The 16,213-nt window shown below is 37.0% G+C and overlaps 2 protein-coding genes across 3 annotated transcripts in view; one reads left to right on the forward strand and one right to left on the reverse strand.

Moving 5' to 3' along the window:
• Window positions 1-16,213, forward strand: part of LOC136857934 (FMRFamide receptor) — a 434,139-nt gene that overhangs the window by 285,763 nt on the left and 132,163 nt on the right. The gene's annotated exons all lie outside the window — the stretch shown is intronic.
• LOC136857936 (putative defense protein) overlaps window positions 8,545-16,213 on the reverse strand; it is a 36,890-nt gene continuing 29,221 nt past the window's right edge. For both annotated transcript variants that reach the window (XM_067137036.2, XM_067137035.2), the window contains exons 6-7: window positions 12,320-12,386; window positions 8,545-9,110 (exon numbers count right to left, since the gene is read on the reverse strand). In XM_067137036.2, the coding sequence (XP_066993137.2) occupies window positions 9,105-9,110; window positions 12,320-12,386 (73 nt within the window). In that variant the 3' untranslated portion in view covers window positions 8,545-9,104. The remainder of the gene's footprint in view (window positions 9,111-12,319; window positions 12,387-16,213) is intronic.

Raw genomic sequence — 16,213 nt, forward strand, 5'->3', positions numbered from 1 at the left:
TATGGCCTCCAGAGAGACCTGGTGCAGGTCTTTCTAGTTGATGCCATACAGGTAACATGTGCATTTGTGATGATGGAGTTCTATCTAAGATGAATTCTAATGACACTAAAGATTAACTACTGGTAATGAAATTTAAAATTCCCGACCTAGGTAGGATTTAACCCAGGAGCACTAGGACCAAAGGCAATCATGCTAACCATTTATCCACAGAGCTGTACATCTATGCTAATGATCAGCCTACACTCGCAGGAAAACAGTGTTTTATTTATGCTGATGTTTGCGTGGTCACTGTTCAGGCTGACCTTTTTGAGAGGGTGGAACAGAATCTATCTGAAGTCCTGAAGTAGATGGTTACTTCAGGAAAAATTACCTGAAGCCAGATCCGGTCAAAACTCAGACTTGTGTCTTTCACCTTAACGCTGGAGCAGTTGCATCTCTTGCTAGGACCACGGGGAGTTGTATGCACCATTTTGTGTTGGAAATCAAAATTCTCTTACATAGCCCATCTGGACATCATTCTTATAACCAACAACAGTTACATACTGCTGTCTGAATACTTCTGCCTTCTATAGATTCTTGTGGGGAACATTACACTTACTGACTTGCCAGCTACAGTAAACACAACATTTGAATAGAACTGCACTTTTATTCTGTACGGAACTTTACATTGTTTGTTTCCTACAATACCGTCCATAGATAACAATATGAAGAAAGCCACTCGATGTATTTGTTTACTATACCTTGTTTTAATTATGCTGCCATGGAAATCATAAAGAAGGCGGGCAGTCTACACGCTTTCACCGGCGTTGCCAAGTGTGGCGAGGTCCAGCTGCTGCCCTCTAGGTTCCTGTAGTGGAGGGATGACATGGTTTTGCCACATTCTCATATACTATCTGCGCACTTTTTAGCGATAGATTTACACCCTAGTGCTGAATCGGTCGACTTTGGTTATCTTCGAGATTCGTATTGGCAACCTATGAAACACAAACTAAGAATCGCTTATCATCGCTGTGCAACATCTAGCGTACACTTTACGTACTCGTACTGTTGTTTTTTACACAGCAAAGCCAAACTATAGAATTCATGCTGGGAACACGTTTCGCATTGGGAAATATTATATAGTATTATATATTGTGTGTGTGACACAGTTGTTGGCGTTAAGATAATAAAGGTTTAGAACATTCATATCGATCGATCATATTATCGATTCAATTCAGATTTAATTTCCATTCAGTTGGCAGTATTTACCGGAACCGGCATTGCTCCCTTCTTACTCCTCACCGAGTACAAAAATCTATCACTAAAAAGTGCGCGTACAGTACACACTCCCCTTGTTCATCAATGATTCCTGGAATGTTCTGCTTTGAACCACTTCCTGCCTTAAAGTACCAATAAATACCCTTCCATTTTTCACTAAAATTTGTGCGACTGCCAATTATGCTTGTCATCATGTTATTCTTGATACTTGTTTATAAGGGCCTAACATCTAGGTCATTGGCCCCATGTTATTCTCAGATGACTTCTTTGCTAGATTCAAATTCCTAGAAAGTTCCTTCAAATTTTTCCTGATTTCCATAACCATATCTAACTCTATTCCTTTCCGACCTGCACCTCCTTCAAGGGTTATGAATTTCATGTTCTTGGTCCGTACTGAACTGAGAATAACATATGAATTATAACACAGTAGAGATTTCCACCTATTCAATACTAAGATGTATTTACAATATTAACATTACATGGGAATAGTTTCAACCCTCCTCGGGGTCATCATCAGCCATATTAAAACATACACAATGTATGGCAAAATCCTAAAACATGTTTTTTAATGGTAAGAACCTTATGGATATATAATTTACAAAATGAAGTGTGGTTGAATTGTTGCAAATGAAAATGAGAGATATTACATGTGATGCAGGTGAGTAATAATTAATACAAGTAAATAATACATACTAAGAAGTCTGGAATAAAAGTACAAATATAAGGAGCTCTGTGTAGTAAAAAATTTATACACTCATTACCAGAACCTACTGAATTCCTGTCATTTTCATTACCCTCCCAATTGACATTTGGTAAATTGAGATCACCCACTACAATCATGTTCCTTTCCATATCGTTTCCCACATAATTGATTATCTTATCAAAAATTCCAAATCAGCATCTATGCCACATTTTCCATGTCTACATGCTCCAAAAACAACAAGTTGCCTATTATATTTAGAGCTAGAGTTTCATGTTTGTCATCTCTAACTTTTCCATAGCTTACAAATTCTTCTTTCACCTGAATGAATATTCCCCCTCCTACCATTCCTATCCTATCTCTACAATAAACACTCCAGTTCCACGAGAAAATTTCTGCATCCATTATATCATTTCCCAGCCATGATTCAACTCCTATTACAATATCTGATAAGTATATATCTATCATATTGATTAAATTACTTAATTCTATTCCTTTCTTTACAATACAGTACCTCTGCAGTTCAACACTAATACCTTTATGTCATCCCTATTTGACTTCCAGATCCCTTTACCCTTATCACCGCTCCATAGTCCAGCCTGTTTTTCTCTAGTTGGGGTCTTACTAGAAACTTAGCCTATATGCCCTCTCCTTTACATCCTTATTACAACCCCTAAATACCCTCATAATAATGTGCAGAGATCTGTACCCTTTATTTACATCCCATTTATGTGAGTACCCCAATGAAAATCTTTCCTTATATTAACACCTAGTTACTTAGAATGATGCCCAAAAGGAATTTTCAACCCATCAACATGGTAATTAAAACAGAGAGGACCTTTCCTATTTGTGAAACTCACAACCTGACTGTCAACCCCGTTTATCATTATACCGTTGCTTACTGTCCATCTCACAACATTATCAAAGTCATTTTGCAGTTTCTCACAATCTTGTAACTTATTTATAGCTCTATACAGAATAACATCATCCGCAAAAAGTCTTATCTCTGATTCCACTTCTTTACTAAAATCATTTATATATAAGAAAACATAATAGTCACCGGGCTGAGCGACTCAGATGGTTGAGGAGCTGGCCTTCTGACCACAACTTGGCAGGTTCGATCCTGGCTCAATCCGGTGGTATTTGAAGGTGCTCAAATACGTCAGCCTCATGTTGGTAGATTTACTGGCACATAAAGGAACTCTTGCGGGACTAAATTCTGGCACCTTAGCATCTCCAAAAATAAAGTAGTTAGTGGGACATAGAGCCAATAACATCATATTATTATTATAGTAACATAATAGTCCATTAATACTTCAGTAAGAAATTCCCCTCTTAAGTTTTACAGGGTCATAAAAAGCTTTGCCTACCCTAATTCTCTAAATCTATTTTCTAGAAATATAGCTACCCTTTCAGTCACGCTTTTGTCTAGTCCTATTGCACTCATTTTTATCAGCAGTCTCCCATGATCCACCCTAACAAATGCCTTAAACAAGTCAATCACAATACAATCCATTTGACCTCCTGAATCCAAGATATGTTATACCTTCCTGGAATTCTATAAGTTGAGCTTCAGTGGAATAACCTTTCCTAAACCCAAACTGCCTTCTATCAAACCAGTTATTAATTTTGCAAACATGTCTAAGATAATCAGAAAGAATGCTTTCGTAAAGCTTACGTGCAATGCATGTCAAACTGACTGGCCTGTATTTTTCAGCTTTATGTCTATCAACCTTTCCTTTATACACAGGGGCTACTATAGCAACTCTCCATTCATTTGGTATAGCTCCTTCATGCAAACAATAATCAAATATTTCAGATATGGTACTATATCCCAACGCATTGTCTTTAGTATAACCCCCAAAATCTTACCAATTCCAGCCGCTTTTTTAGTTTTCAATTTTTGTATCTTATTGTAAATGTCGTTATTATCATTGGTAAATTTTAATACTACTTTAGTACTAGTCACCTCCTCTAACTGGACATTATTCCTGTAACCAGCAATTTTTACATACCTCTGACTGAATGCTTCTGCCTTTTGAAGATCCTTGCACACACACTCCCCTTGTTCATTAATGATTCCTGGAATGTCCTTCTTGGAACCTGTTTCTGCCTTAAAGTACCTATACATACCCTCTCGTTTTTCACTAAAATTTATGTGACTGCCAATTATGCTTGCAATCATGTTATCCAAGAACAGACCAGTTTTGTCAACATTCAAAATGTCTTTCAGTTTGTAACTCTTCAAGATGTCTCTTAACCTATCTTTCTAATCCACTACTTCAGCCACAGACTGTTTTGAAAGTAACATTATGGCATTTTCTAAAACAGTCTGGCCACCCAATGCTTGCTACAAAATTCTCAACTTTCAGATTATTTGCGATTTCTCATGCTTTTTATTGTAACGTAGACCCACTCACACACGGTTTCTTCACTCGAGTACACTTGAACCACTCAGATACCGCAGCATCACTTCTGAAAAACTGACTCCTGCTTTCTCTTCACTCCTTGATTCCTATTTTCCTACCAGTCATTTAAAATTTCATTTCCATTCTTCATAGTAATGTTTATTTCAGTTTTCTCACATTTGAAATTTTTGGGAAGCAGTAGTGTATGCTGTGATGAAGACGTGGGCTACCACTCTTTTCGATAGTTGGTTTTGTAAACGTCAAGCCTTAAGCATTTTGAGATACCAGAGTAGCCTTCTGTATTATCAAGGCTGTTTCACAAGCTACTGGCCTGGACTCTGTCACTGCCAGTACTCAACATCCGATCAGTGGAAATGGTAGTCTAGAATTTAGCAAATGAAAGTCTGGCTTTGTGGACAAATGGGTCAAATACTTGCCTTTGGTTCCATGGCCCCGGTTCAATTTTCAGAATCAACCTCCTCATACTGTTAATTCCTCTGGCTTGGAAACTGGGTGTTTATGATATCCTCGCCATCCATTTAATCTTCATTAAGTAACCATGAAGCCTTTCCAGAGATTCACCATTATTATTCTTATCATTATTATTATTATTCTTTCTCTATTATGCCCGTTTACAGAGCACGTTGGAACTTGTTAGCTTGATGATGGTTTTCCTTTCTTCTTCTCCTCCCAAAATCTCTTCATGAACTCGCTATGCTGATTCTTGCGTTCTTCCGTCCATTGTTTCCCTGTGGTTCTTTTAGCCTTTTCCATGAATGTGTGCTTTGCAACCAGAGTTCCAAAAGCCTTGCGATCCCTGAAGGTATCTTCTATGATGTTAATTTCTTTTAAGTCCTGCTTTATTTCCTCTAACCAGCTGTTTGACCTTCCTTGAATTAATTATACCAAGCAATATTTTTGCACATCTAGTGTCGTCCACTCTACAGATGTGGCCATAAAATTTCAATCGTCTCCTGCGTGAACTTGTCAATTGCGTTATACAAATCTACAGTTTTTCTTTTGATCTATATACCATTTACATGAATTTTTGTTTTTCAGTTTCATCAATTTTAAAGTGAGCTCCTAGAGATGTGGTTTCTGAGGAATACAAAGCTTCCGGAAGAACAACAGTCTTGTAATGCCGAAGTTTTGCATTTTGTGACATCACTCTCTTTTTGGAGTGATTCCATGTTATTCGGTATGCTTTCAGGAGTTTGGTGGCTCTTTCTAAATTACCTTTCCTGTCCAATCCAGATGGCACAATGATTTCTCCTAGATTATTATTATTATTATTATTATTATTATTATTATTATTATTATTATTATTATTATTATTATTATCATCATCATCATCATCATCATCATCATCATCATCATTATTATTATTATTCATCCATTCCCTTTTCTAGATTCTCTCTGGGTAGGGTAGTGTACAAAAGCCCTCCACCTTACTCAGTCTTTCCACCATTCCTCTTCTAGTACTTGATTGCTATCGACTCCTCTATTTGCAATACAGTCCACAACAGAGCTCCTCCATGTCATTCTAGGATATCACTTAGGCCTCTTTCCAATCTCTGTACCCATGAATGTTCTCTTTGGTATTCTCTCTCCTGGCATTCTCATCATGAGTCCAAACCATTTTAGCTTTGCTGTATCAATCTCTTCTTGAAGTTTATACACTCCCATGTTTCTCCTTATTTCCTCATTTCGTATTCTATCTCGTCTTGTCTTTCCCTGTATGCTCCTCAAAAATCTCATTTCAGCTGCTTGTATCTTCCTTTGGTTCCGCTTAGTTAACGTCCAGGCTGCTAAAGCATAGGTCAGTATAGGTTTATAATAGGATGAGTAACTTATAAAACCTTCTTGCACTTCATTGGCACATCTTTGTTTCATACAATGTCTCTCACACACTGGTAAGGGCTGCACTCGGCTAAGAAATAGCCACACGAAGTTATTATTACACACTGGTAGAATTATTATTATTATTATTATTATTATTATTATTATTATTATTATTATTATTATTATTATTATTATTATTATTATTATTATTATTATTATTATTATCAAATAAAATGTGGAATTTTACAGTGTTATGCGGTCATACCCGTCATTGTCCGGCTCCATGGCTAAATGGTTAGCGTGCTGGCCTTTGGTCACAGGGGTCCCGGGTTCGATTCCCAGCGGGGTTGGGAATTTTAACCATCATTGGTTAATTTTACTTGCACGGGGGCTGGGTGTATGTGTCGTCTTCATAATCATTTCATCCTCACGACGCACAGATCACCTACGGGTGTCAAATCAAAAGACCTGCATCTGGCGAGCCGAACTTGTCCTCGGACACTCCCGGCACTGAAAGCCATACGCCATTTCATTTCATACCCGTCATTCACTGGTTTATTGGCTTCCTCGGTAGATGATCACAGGTTCAGTTCCAAACAAAAGAGAATACTAAACCTGAAAGACTGCATTTCATTTTAGCAGATCTACCCATAAAAAGAAAATTATATTACTCCTATAACAGCAGCCCTGCAGTGTCTTCCTACAAGGATGTAGAAATAAACAGAAGTGAAATACCAGCATTCTGGTATCAATATAATTAAGTCAGAAGTACGAGGTGAGGAAGTATATACAAAAAGGAACGCATGATTGCTCTCTCCCCCTGGTTAGCAACGGTGGACTGACGGAGCAAAGCCTAGCACACCTATACACTCGGTCCCTGCACCTATTGCACGTCCAGCAGCACACTGCATGAGGTGATCGAGGGGAGAGGGATGCAGAGCCTGGGCTGCAGTGTCAGTCTCCGATGCCTTGCACTAAGAAATACAAGGAATGTTTCTTGTCATTGCTTACAGGTTTTGTAAATGGTACAATGTGTCAGATGCTTGCATTATAATGTGCTTTACCTTTCCATCATTCACATTTGAGGTTTGGGCTTCACTGATAGCCTTGGTAGCCCTCAGGATATGCCACTGTCAGCAAGCTTTCTTACTAAAAGTCCTTTGGCACTTTCTATAATCACATTTCTTCTTGTCTCGAGATCTAAACACCCTCGTCCCTTGTCACTTTTGTTTACTGGATGACTGAAATGCTAGGATATATCTGTCTCACTAATTAGCACATGTACTGTAAGCTTCTCCTTGTCAAGTTGACTGCCTGATCTTGACTTTATCAGCGACAATCTGAGTTTTAAATAGATTGATGCAAGCTGGGTAGAAAATCCCTAGGAAACTTGTGAGTAAACAGTCACTGGAGGAATTCCTGGCAATTAAAATTCTCAGAATATACACCAGTAGTTAGAACACACAACGGCCATTAATGAAATGTTTGGAAGAATGTACAGAAGAATTAACTTTATGGCACTACAGCATTCCTATATAGCCATCATTTGACTCTCTCTTTCCTTGGACTCAAAATAGTACAAACATTCAAAAGGGATTTCCATATGTCTGCAAAATGTTTTTAAAAGAAAGGATGACACTGTCTAGTGTAAAAAAAGGTGCCCTGCAACATGTAAAGTGTCCGCCTAAGGCAAGTGGACTGGACTGATGGTGATATCCACTGTCCAGACTTTGAGGTGGCCCTTTAATTGAGTCTAGTTTAACATGTGTTTTATGTAAAATAAAATCTGTTCCAAGGAAAAATGTTTGAATAGGGAGGTGTCCGCTCATTAAGGGTGTCCGTTAGGGCAGATTCAAGTGTATTTCCAAACATTATTGTGTTTGGTATTGTTAGAGAGATGATTAAATAGGACTGAAATGCACCATCATAACTACTCTCAGACTTCTTCACAAATTATAAGCACAGGAAATCAAAACTTTTTCATTTTTTGCATATAGCTAACAATCAGACACAAGATACACCCTTAGAAACTCATTAATATAACCACTAAAACCAAATAATTGTCTTTGTAACTTATACAAGACTTAGGTAATAAATAAGAGTGGGAAGTACTGGTATGTAATTGTGCTTCTGGTATAGTCCTCTAAAAGGACTTCACAAAAAATGTGATTCATAGAAAAAATATGAAGCTCTATACAAAATCAAAATAGATACCGGTAATTAATAATATCCTAAATATATGGTGATTATACACTCCTGCCACCACATTAAGCAGAGCTCAAAAGATACCAAATGTCTAACTATACGAATGGGGATTGTTAATAATCCATTTAAAACTACTGTGCATAAACTTTTTTATTTTTTTTATTTTCCATAACAAGAGTACAGAATAAATATATAACTTATGCATTAAAATGATTGTGTGGAATAACTTAGTAATTCTGTGGAATATTAATATATTCAGTCATAAATATAAAGCTCTGTATGGGAACATCATTTTTAAAAGCAGTACCGATACTGGTAAATGACATATGCTTCACAAGAAAATAAAATTTGTAGTCCTGGCTGGTAGTAGATATTTTAGCTAAATATTGACTCATGATTTTTATATAACATGAACAAATTGTTAAATTAACTGCTTAGTAGCTTCTACAGGATTAAAGTATGCCAATATATGATTCAAGTTTGACAGAGGGTGATAATATCTGTTATACTATTTGTCTCTAAAACAAACACAATATTTTCTGTTCTTCAGTAAGGTACTGCTTAAAAATGTATTCACAGATATATCTTTGTTTTATTTTGTATTTATCAAATGTAAGTCTTCAGAGGATAGATCATGTAGAAAATCTTGTATGGTACCAGAGATGATTGCTGGACTGAAAAAAACATATTCTCTAACCCTGAAAAGAAAGTTATGATATCATTAGGCACCAACACAGTTACAAGAACAGATACTATTTAAATAAACCCTACAATACATGTGAAAGGGAATCAACATACATAAATTATGGTAGCACTAGAGGAATGAGCCTTTTTCCAAAAGGAATCTTCAGCTTATTTACATGTGTTGCACACTGTAAATAAACTTAACCATAATAGGAATTTTATTTGATCCTGTACTGACTTGTCTAAATCTATTAAATAAACTATTTAAAATAGTTTATATTGGGTCCATCTTGTCAATATACTTTTAATGATTGAAAATTATATATTCTATCTTGTTTCAGGAGCAATATTCATTCCCTTCATCAGTGATGACACATGTATGATAAAATAAATAATTTTAAATCATTAAAAGTGTATTGACAAGGTGGACCCAACATAAACTATTTTCTTTAATAGATGTGTTGCACAGTCAACAATATGCTGAACTTTAATTTGAAGTAAGTCACACCCCACCAACTTTCTTAGCCATTAGAATTATGTTAGTTGCCAGTACCTACCAGTACTTAAAATACTTTAGGATATTAGGTCAATGAGAAGTATGTTTATGATATAATATTTCTATACAGACAATACATCCCTGAAGTTATAAAGACGTACAGTACAACCCCAGTTACATTTCAGTCATCACTTTAGGTATGAAGTCATCTTTAAAAAATTGTGTAAATGGTCGTCTATCTTTCAGATTTTAATAATGCTTTGTCTTTGTGATAATTATCAAAGAATCACACTCATATCTCTGGTTACAAAAGTATTTGAAAGGGTACTAGAAAGGAGAATGAGAGGAAAGGCAATATGGCTTTCAAAATGGAAGTTCAACACTAGATCTCATCTTCAGTATGAGACAGATGATAAAGAGCAATGGGAATGCAAAAGAGAAATGGTGATGACAATCCTTGATTTAAAAAAGGCACATGATAGTGTCCCCAGAGCAAAGGTATGAAATGTCGTAAATAAGAAAGGAATTTCAAAACAAATTAGTGAATATGTGCAAACACTGTCTAACAAGTGTCACACCGCGCGAGTTGGCCGTGCGCGTAGAGGCGCGCGGCTGTGAGCTTGCATCCGGGAGATAGTAGGTTCGAATCCCACTATCGGCAGCCCTGAAGATGGTTTTCCGTGGTTTCCCATTTTCACACCAGGCAAATGCTGGGGCTGTACCTTAATTAAGGCTACGGCTGCTTCCTTCCAACTCCTAGGCCTTTCCTATCCCATCATCGCCATAAGACCTATCTGTGCCGGTGCGACGTAAAGCCCCTAGCAAAAAAAAAAAGAAAAAAACAAGTGTCGCAGCAGTGTCCAATCTCTTGTGGTTAGGACAGAATGGTTTTGGAATATAACTGGACTAAGACCGGGAAATATGGTTTTACCATTGTTGCATATGGATGTAATTATGAAGGAGACAAAGACAAAATATGGAGACGGGCAGCTGAAGGTGATGTTTGAAGATAATATTGTGGGATGGGTAGGAAATGGAGAGGAAGTATGAGGTGATCTGGATATGTTGAGGAAGTACTGGTATAATGGTAATTATGGAAAGAAAATAACTGTGAAGGAAAGCAAGGCAATGATTTTGATTAGAAGAGGAAGAGAAAGAGAAGAGAAAGACATGGTAAAGTTTGGGATACAAGATCTTCAAATTGTGAAAAGCTTCATGTAGCCTACTTGGAAACTGAACAGATGCAAGATTCAGGACTGAACACAAAGGAATATCAGAGGAGTGTAAAGAACTTGATCTGGAAGAAGGAAGTACCACTACCAAGGAAGTGTAGAGTGATGATGTACCAGAATGTATTATTGCCCAATACTGATTTATGCAGTAGAGTCCTAGACACTGACAAACAAACAGAAGAGTAAAATCCACAACCGTGAGAATACATTTTAAGAGGTATGATAGGAAAGGTAAGAAAGGACAGTGTAAGAAATGAGAATGTCAGGGAGGAAATATGAGTGGGAAGGCTTTCTGAAAGAATGGAGAGAAAGAAATCATCATGGTTTGAACATGACGAGAGGATGGAAGAGGGAAGTATACTGAAGCAAATAATGGAGGCTATGATTGAAAAAGAAGAAGAGGCAGACCCAGACTAAGGTGCTTGGACTCAATTAAGAACAACAAAATAAGAAGGAACCTACTTTAGATGGGAATAGAGGTGAGAAGCAGAAATGGTGGTCAAATAGAGGAAGAAGGGACAGTATCATTAACATCCTGACCCAGCAGGTGCTCGAAACTGAATTATGATTATGATTACTGGTGTGATAGATGATGAGTAGTAGTAGTAGTAGTAGTAGTAGTACAATACGCACAACTTTTAGTGATATCTGGGCTCCCTAGTGCTGAATCGGTAGATCTCGGTTATCTTCGAGATTCGTATTGGCAACCTTTGAAACACAAACTTTGAATCGGCTATGCATCACCGTGCGACATATGGCGTACACTTTAGGTATTAGTGCTGTTGTTGTTTGCACAGCAAAGCCAAAATATACGTTAGGATTGAACACGAGTTCAAAGTTATTCTGTTGACATCATGGCTGGTGAAACAGGTCACGGCGTCCTTCGTCTTCCCCGATACAAATGTGATCTGAACTCTATTGAATTGGCATGGGCAAAAATAAAATGCAAATTCAAACGACGCAATATTATGGGAGACATGTCAGCAGTTCACTAACGACAACTAACCATCGGGGCATTCCATTTACTATCTGCCGCAGATTGGGAGGGGTATTGCAGAAAGGTGAAAGAACTGGAAGAACTTCCACTTAGTGGAGGCACAACAGTGTCATGGAAATAGCCATGGACGAGATTGTAATTAATGTAGGCTACTGCAGATAGCAGTGACAATTGTGAAAGTGATTGTGGAAGTGATATATCTGAGAATTAATACTACTTCAGATAGCAGTGATGATTGTGAAAGTGATATTTCAGAGAATCCATGCTAAGATAAAAAAGGTTTAGAAAATTCATATCGATCGATCCTATCGATTCAATTCAGATTTCATTTCCATTCAGTTGGCAGTATTACCGGAACTGGAAGAGTTCCCTCCTTACTCCTCACCCCTCGTAAAACCAGGTATCACCAAAAGTTGCGCGTAGTGTAGTAGTAGTAGAGATATTATACTGTATGACAAAGAAAAATATAGAGGTAATGTTATGATAACTGCTACTAACCTGAATCTTGACTGGTTCTGAAACTACACCAACCCAAAATACAGAGAAGTTCTTCACAAGAGTGGCCCTGGAAAAAATAAATACCAAATTACCAAATCATATATTTTCCATTTCTTTTTCATCCACTTATAGTTCACATTAATAAACAAGTACTCTATGATATTGACTAGAACTGAGAAGGGTTCTGCAGAGAAGTTAATAAAAGTCTAGGCAACAGTAGTGTCCTCCACCTCTTATGAGTTGCTTAAGGAACACTGAAGGTCCTGTATTTTCAAAACTGGGGATATAAATTTTAAAATTTTGACAAGTGATTGGAAACAATAATTCTCTTCAAACAATATTGTGATGTGAATTTGGTAAGAAATAAGAATACTTTATAATTTGCAGTGTTCAGTTACACTAAATATCATGGTGCTGACTATCATTAAATGAAAGATGGCTCTTTTGCGTCATTAGCAGCTAACCAGGATCACATTATTCTACATTCTCACTTACCTATTGTTCAGTTTACATTAAAACAATGTGGTGAGCTTTGCTGTAGCCTAGTCAACTAAAATTTTCACATAATGAAATATAAACAGAAAACTGAAGAGGATGATACTAAAGAAATCTAAAAGAAAGTTTTACTAATTGAATGGTTCAATGCCTGGCTTCAGCTCAACTGTTGATAAGTAGATACCATGCATTCATTTTCAATCCAACAATAATGAATAATTATTAGAGAAGTCTTGCTCGTGAATACACAAGATTTTCTTATGAGAACACGGAACAAAGTTCTTTGCAAAACATAAACAATTTCACCTTGTTTTCTGATGGAGCATAACTCCAAAAGCTTATTATCAGGTTTGTATCAAGTCACTCTCAAAAACAATTAGAAATGTAGAAATATTTATGTTATATATATTTATTGAACGAACTGACGACTTCCCGCAATTGCCACAATGGGCAAAGTAAAGCATATCAGGATCATATTGAGACATAGTGGTAATATGGTGTTTTATAAATTATCGAGGTCCGAACAAATGAGATTTCAGAATGTGTACAGATCCACATATGGTGGTGGTAACTATTCTTTCAATGCTATTCATAGGCAGGTCGAACTTCTTCGAGAATTCTATGAACAAGGCAGGTACTGTATTGTGCCACGAGCACCAACCATTAGGCCGAAAATCTCTACTTCATTCAGCTGGCATTTATTTTTGTAGAATAGGATGACCGAGCTCGATAGCTGCAGTCACTTAAGTGCAGCCAGTATCCAGTATTCAGGAGATAGTAGGTTCGAACCCCACTGTCGGCAGCCCTGAAGATGGTTTTCTGTGGTTTCCCATTTTCACACCAGGCAAATGCTGGGGCTGTACCTTAATTAAGGCCACGGCCGCTTCCTTCCCACTCCTAGCCCTTTCCTGTCCTATCGTCGCGATAAGACCTATCTGTGTCGGTGTGACACAGATAGGTGAACTTCGGTAGACTGGCTGACATGGTGCTCAAATCGGATGGTCGGATCTATAATGAAGCCTTCCTTGTCATTATCTTTAAAGATTCATCTTGTGTTCCCTGTTGTAGACAAACCATGGACTTCTTCATGTACACAGAAGTTTTTACCATGGAGTTCTTCTGTGATCATTCTATTTAAATCCGTAAATAGACATTCCATGCAAGAGCGAAGAGAAGTGAAGACTTCACTAAGTTGAGTTCCAAATTTGAAGGATTTAAACAGAATTCAAATATAAATATTTATGCATTTCTAAATATTTTTGAGCGTGACTTGATAGAATCTTATGATGTTCTTTCAAGAATAAAATTTCATTTTTACTTAAATTGTTTCTTTTTTTTCTGGTAGTTTCTAAATTAGTTTATTCATAAATGAAATGTCGTATGGCTTTTGGTGCTGGGATATCCCAGGATGGGTTCAGCTCGCCAGGTGCAGGTCTTTCTATTTGACTCCCGTAGGCGACCTGCGCGTCGTGATGAGGATGAAATGATGATGAAGACAACACATACACCCAGCCTCCGTGCCATTGGAATTAACCAATTAAGGTTAAAATCCCCAACCCGGCCGGGAATCGAACCCGGGACCCTCTGAACCGAAGGCCAGGATGCTGACCATTCAGCCAATGAGTCAGACAGTTTATTCATAAATTAGTTTTGACACACTGAAGAATTAAACAGTTATAAAATATCCTCATTCATCAATGAAAAATATCAAGTGAAATACCGGTACATCTCCCTTTATGGTTTATTAAAGGGTGCAAATGAACTCTATCAGCATTGATAGTTGATATCTGGAAGAAAGAAAGCTTCTTATCAACATCTGCTGAGATAGTAATAGAGTCAGTCAATCCTGCTTCTGAGAAACTATCTGTATTCTTAGTAATATATTTGTTTAACTATAATATCCTACACTACAAGTTTCATTTTTGATCCATATTGACACCAATTACATATGATTTGGTTTTAAATGGTCCACATATTCAATACAAACACATGTGAATATAACTATATCTTAGTATCAGTTATATCCTCATTTTTTTTATTTTGGTACTAGTTTTGACCTTTTTGGTCATCATAAGCTGTCACAATCATTGGTACATATAAACATTAAACACCTGAATCTGTCTAAAAACATAAACACACATAAAACACTTTAAAAAATACTCCAAAAATGTCTGTGTAGTGATTTTGACAGTGACGACTAGATCGGCAGTCATAATTGCCAACTATACCAGTCTTGATTTAACATCGGTACGTGTAACACCTGTCCTTGAATGGAGCTTGTAACTTGTGATAGTCACTGCTCCAAGCTCGACTGAGTAACCAGTTGCCAGGAGCCGCTGTGTGATGAATGTTCCCTTGAAGCTACCGGTGAGGGGGACATCGTTTCTGGCTTCAAATACACGATCCACTAACAACCTGCCTCAATAGTTTTATTGGTCTGTAAGGATCTATTTTATGGATGTCCCCCCCTCCTCATTCATCGTCACACACCTCAGCTTTAATGACAACCATGAGTTACAAGCTTCATTCAAGGACAGGTGTTATGTGCATCAATGTTAGATCAAGACTGTTATAGTTGGCAATATGGCTGCCAATCTGATCATTACTGTCAAGATCATTATACAGACTTTTTTAAAGTGTTTTTTGAAGTTCTTTTATCTGTGTTTATGTTTTTAGACATATTCAGGTTTTTAATGCTTTTATGCTCGACGATGCCGAAATATAAATAGTATATGCCAGAAAACTGAATCTTAATGAGGCTCATTATAGTTCAAGTTTCATTATGATACAGGTTCTCCACCAATCAGAGTTCAGATTTTCATTATGATACAACTGTTTGATCAACGCACTAGCTTCGCAATTGTTTCCAAACTCAAACATGTCAGACACAAATATTAACATCAATGCACCTTCTACTTTCAATATTCCACAACCCCATGGCACATTCCCGCAAATTCACTTCACCAACTGTACAATAAACAATCTGTATTTGAAATAAAGCTAGGTTATGATGACTTTCCATCAAAGCTTTGAAAACATATGACAGTGTCAAGGTCTTTGATCCACTCACAGAAAATCAATAATCCAGAGCATGCGCTCTGCGCTCTGTTCAGTAAACTCAACTGTTAAGCGACATCTGGACAGAAATTTATGAATATTTAAAAAATAGGAGTTATAATTATCGTCGAGCATAAACAGCCGTATGCAACTCACCTACAATGGTAATTAAGACACTCGTATGGAAATTATAAAGCTCGCTTCACTCATTTTACAAACATACCTGTGTCTTAATTATTGCCATTATAGACTTGTTGCATGATGTACCATTACAGTGTACCAATTATTGTGATGGCTGATGATGACCAAAAAGGTTGAAACTAGTACCAAAATACAAAATGA

This window comes from Anabrus simplex, chromosome 1 (genome assembly GCF_040414725.1).
Source record: "Anabrus simplex isolate iqAnaSimp1 chromosome 1, ASM4041472v1, whole genome shotgun sequence".
Classification (NCBI taxonomy): domain Eukaryota; kingdom Metazoa; phylum Arthropoda; class Insecta; order Orthoptera; family Tettigoniidae; genus Anabrus; species Anabrus simplex.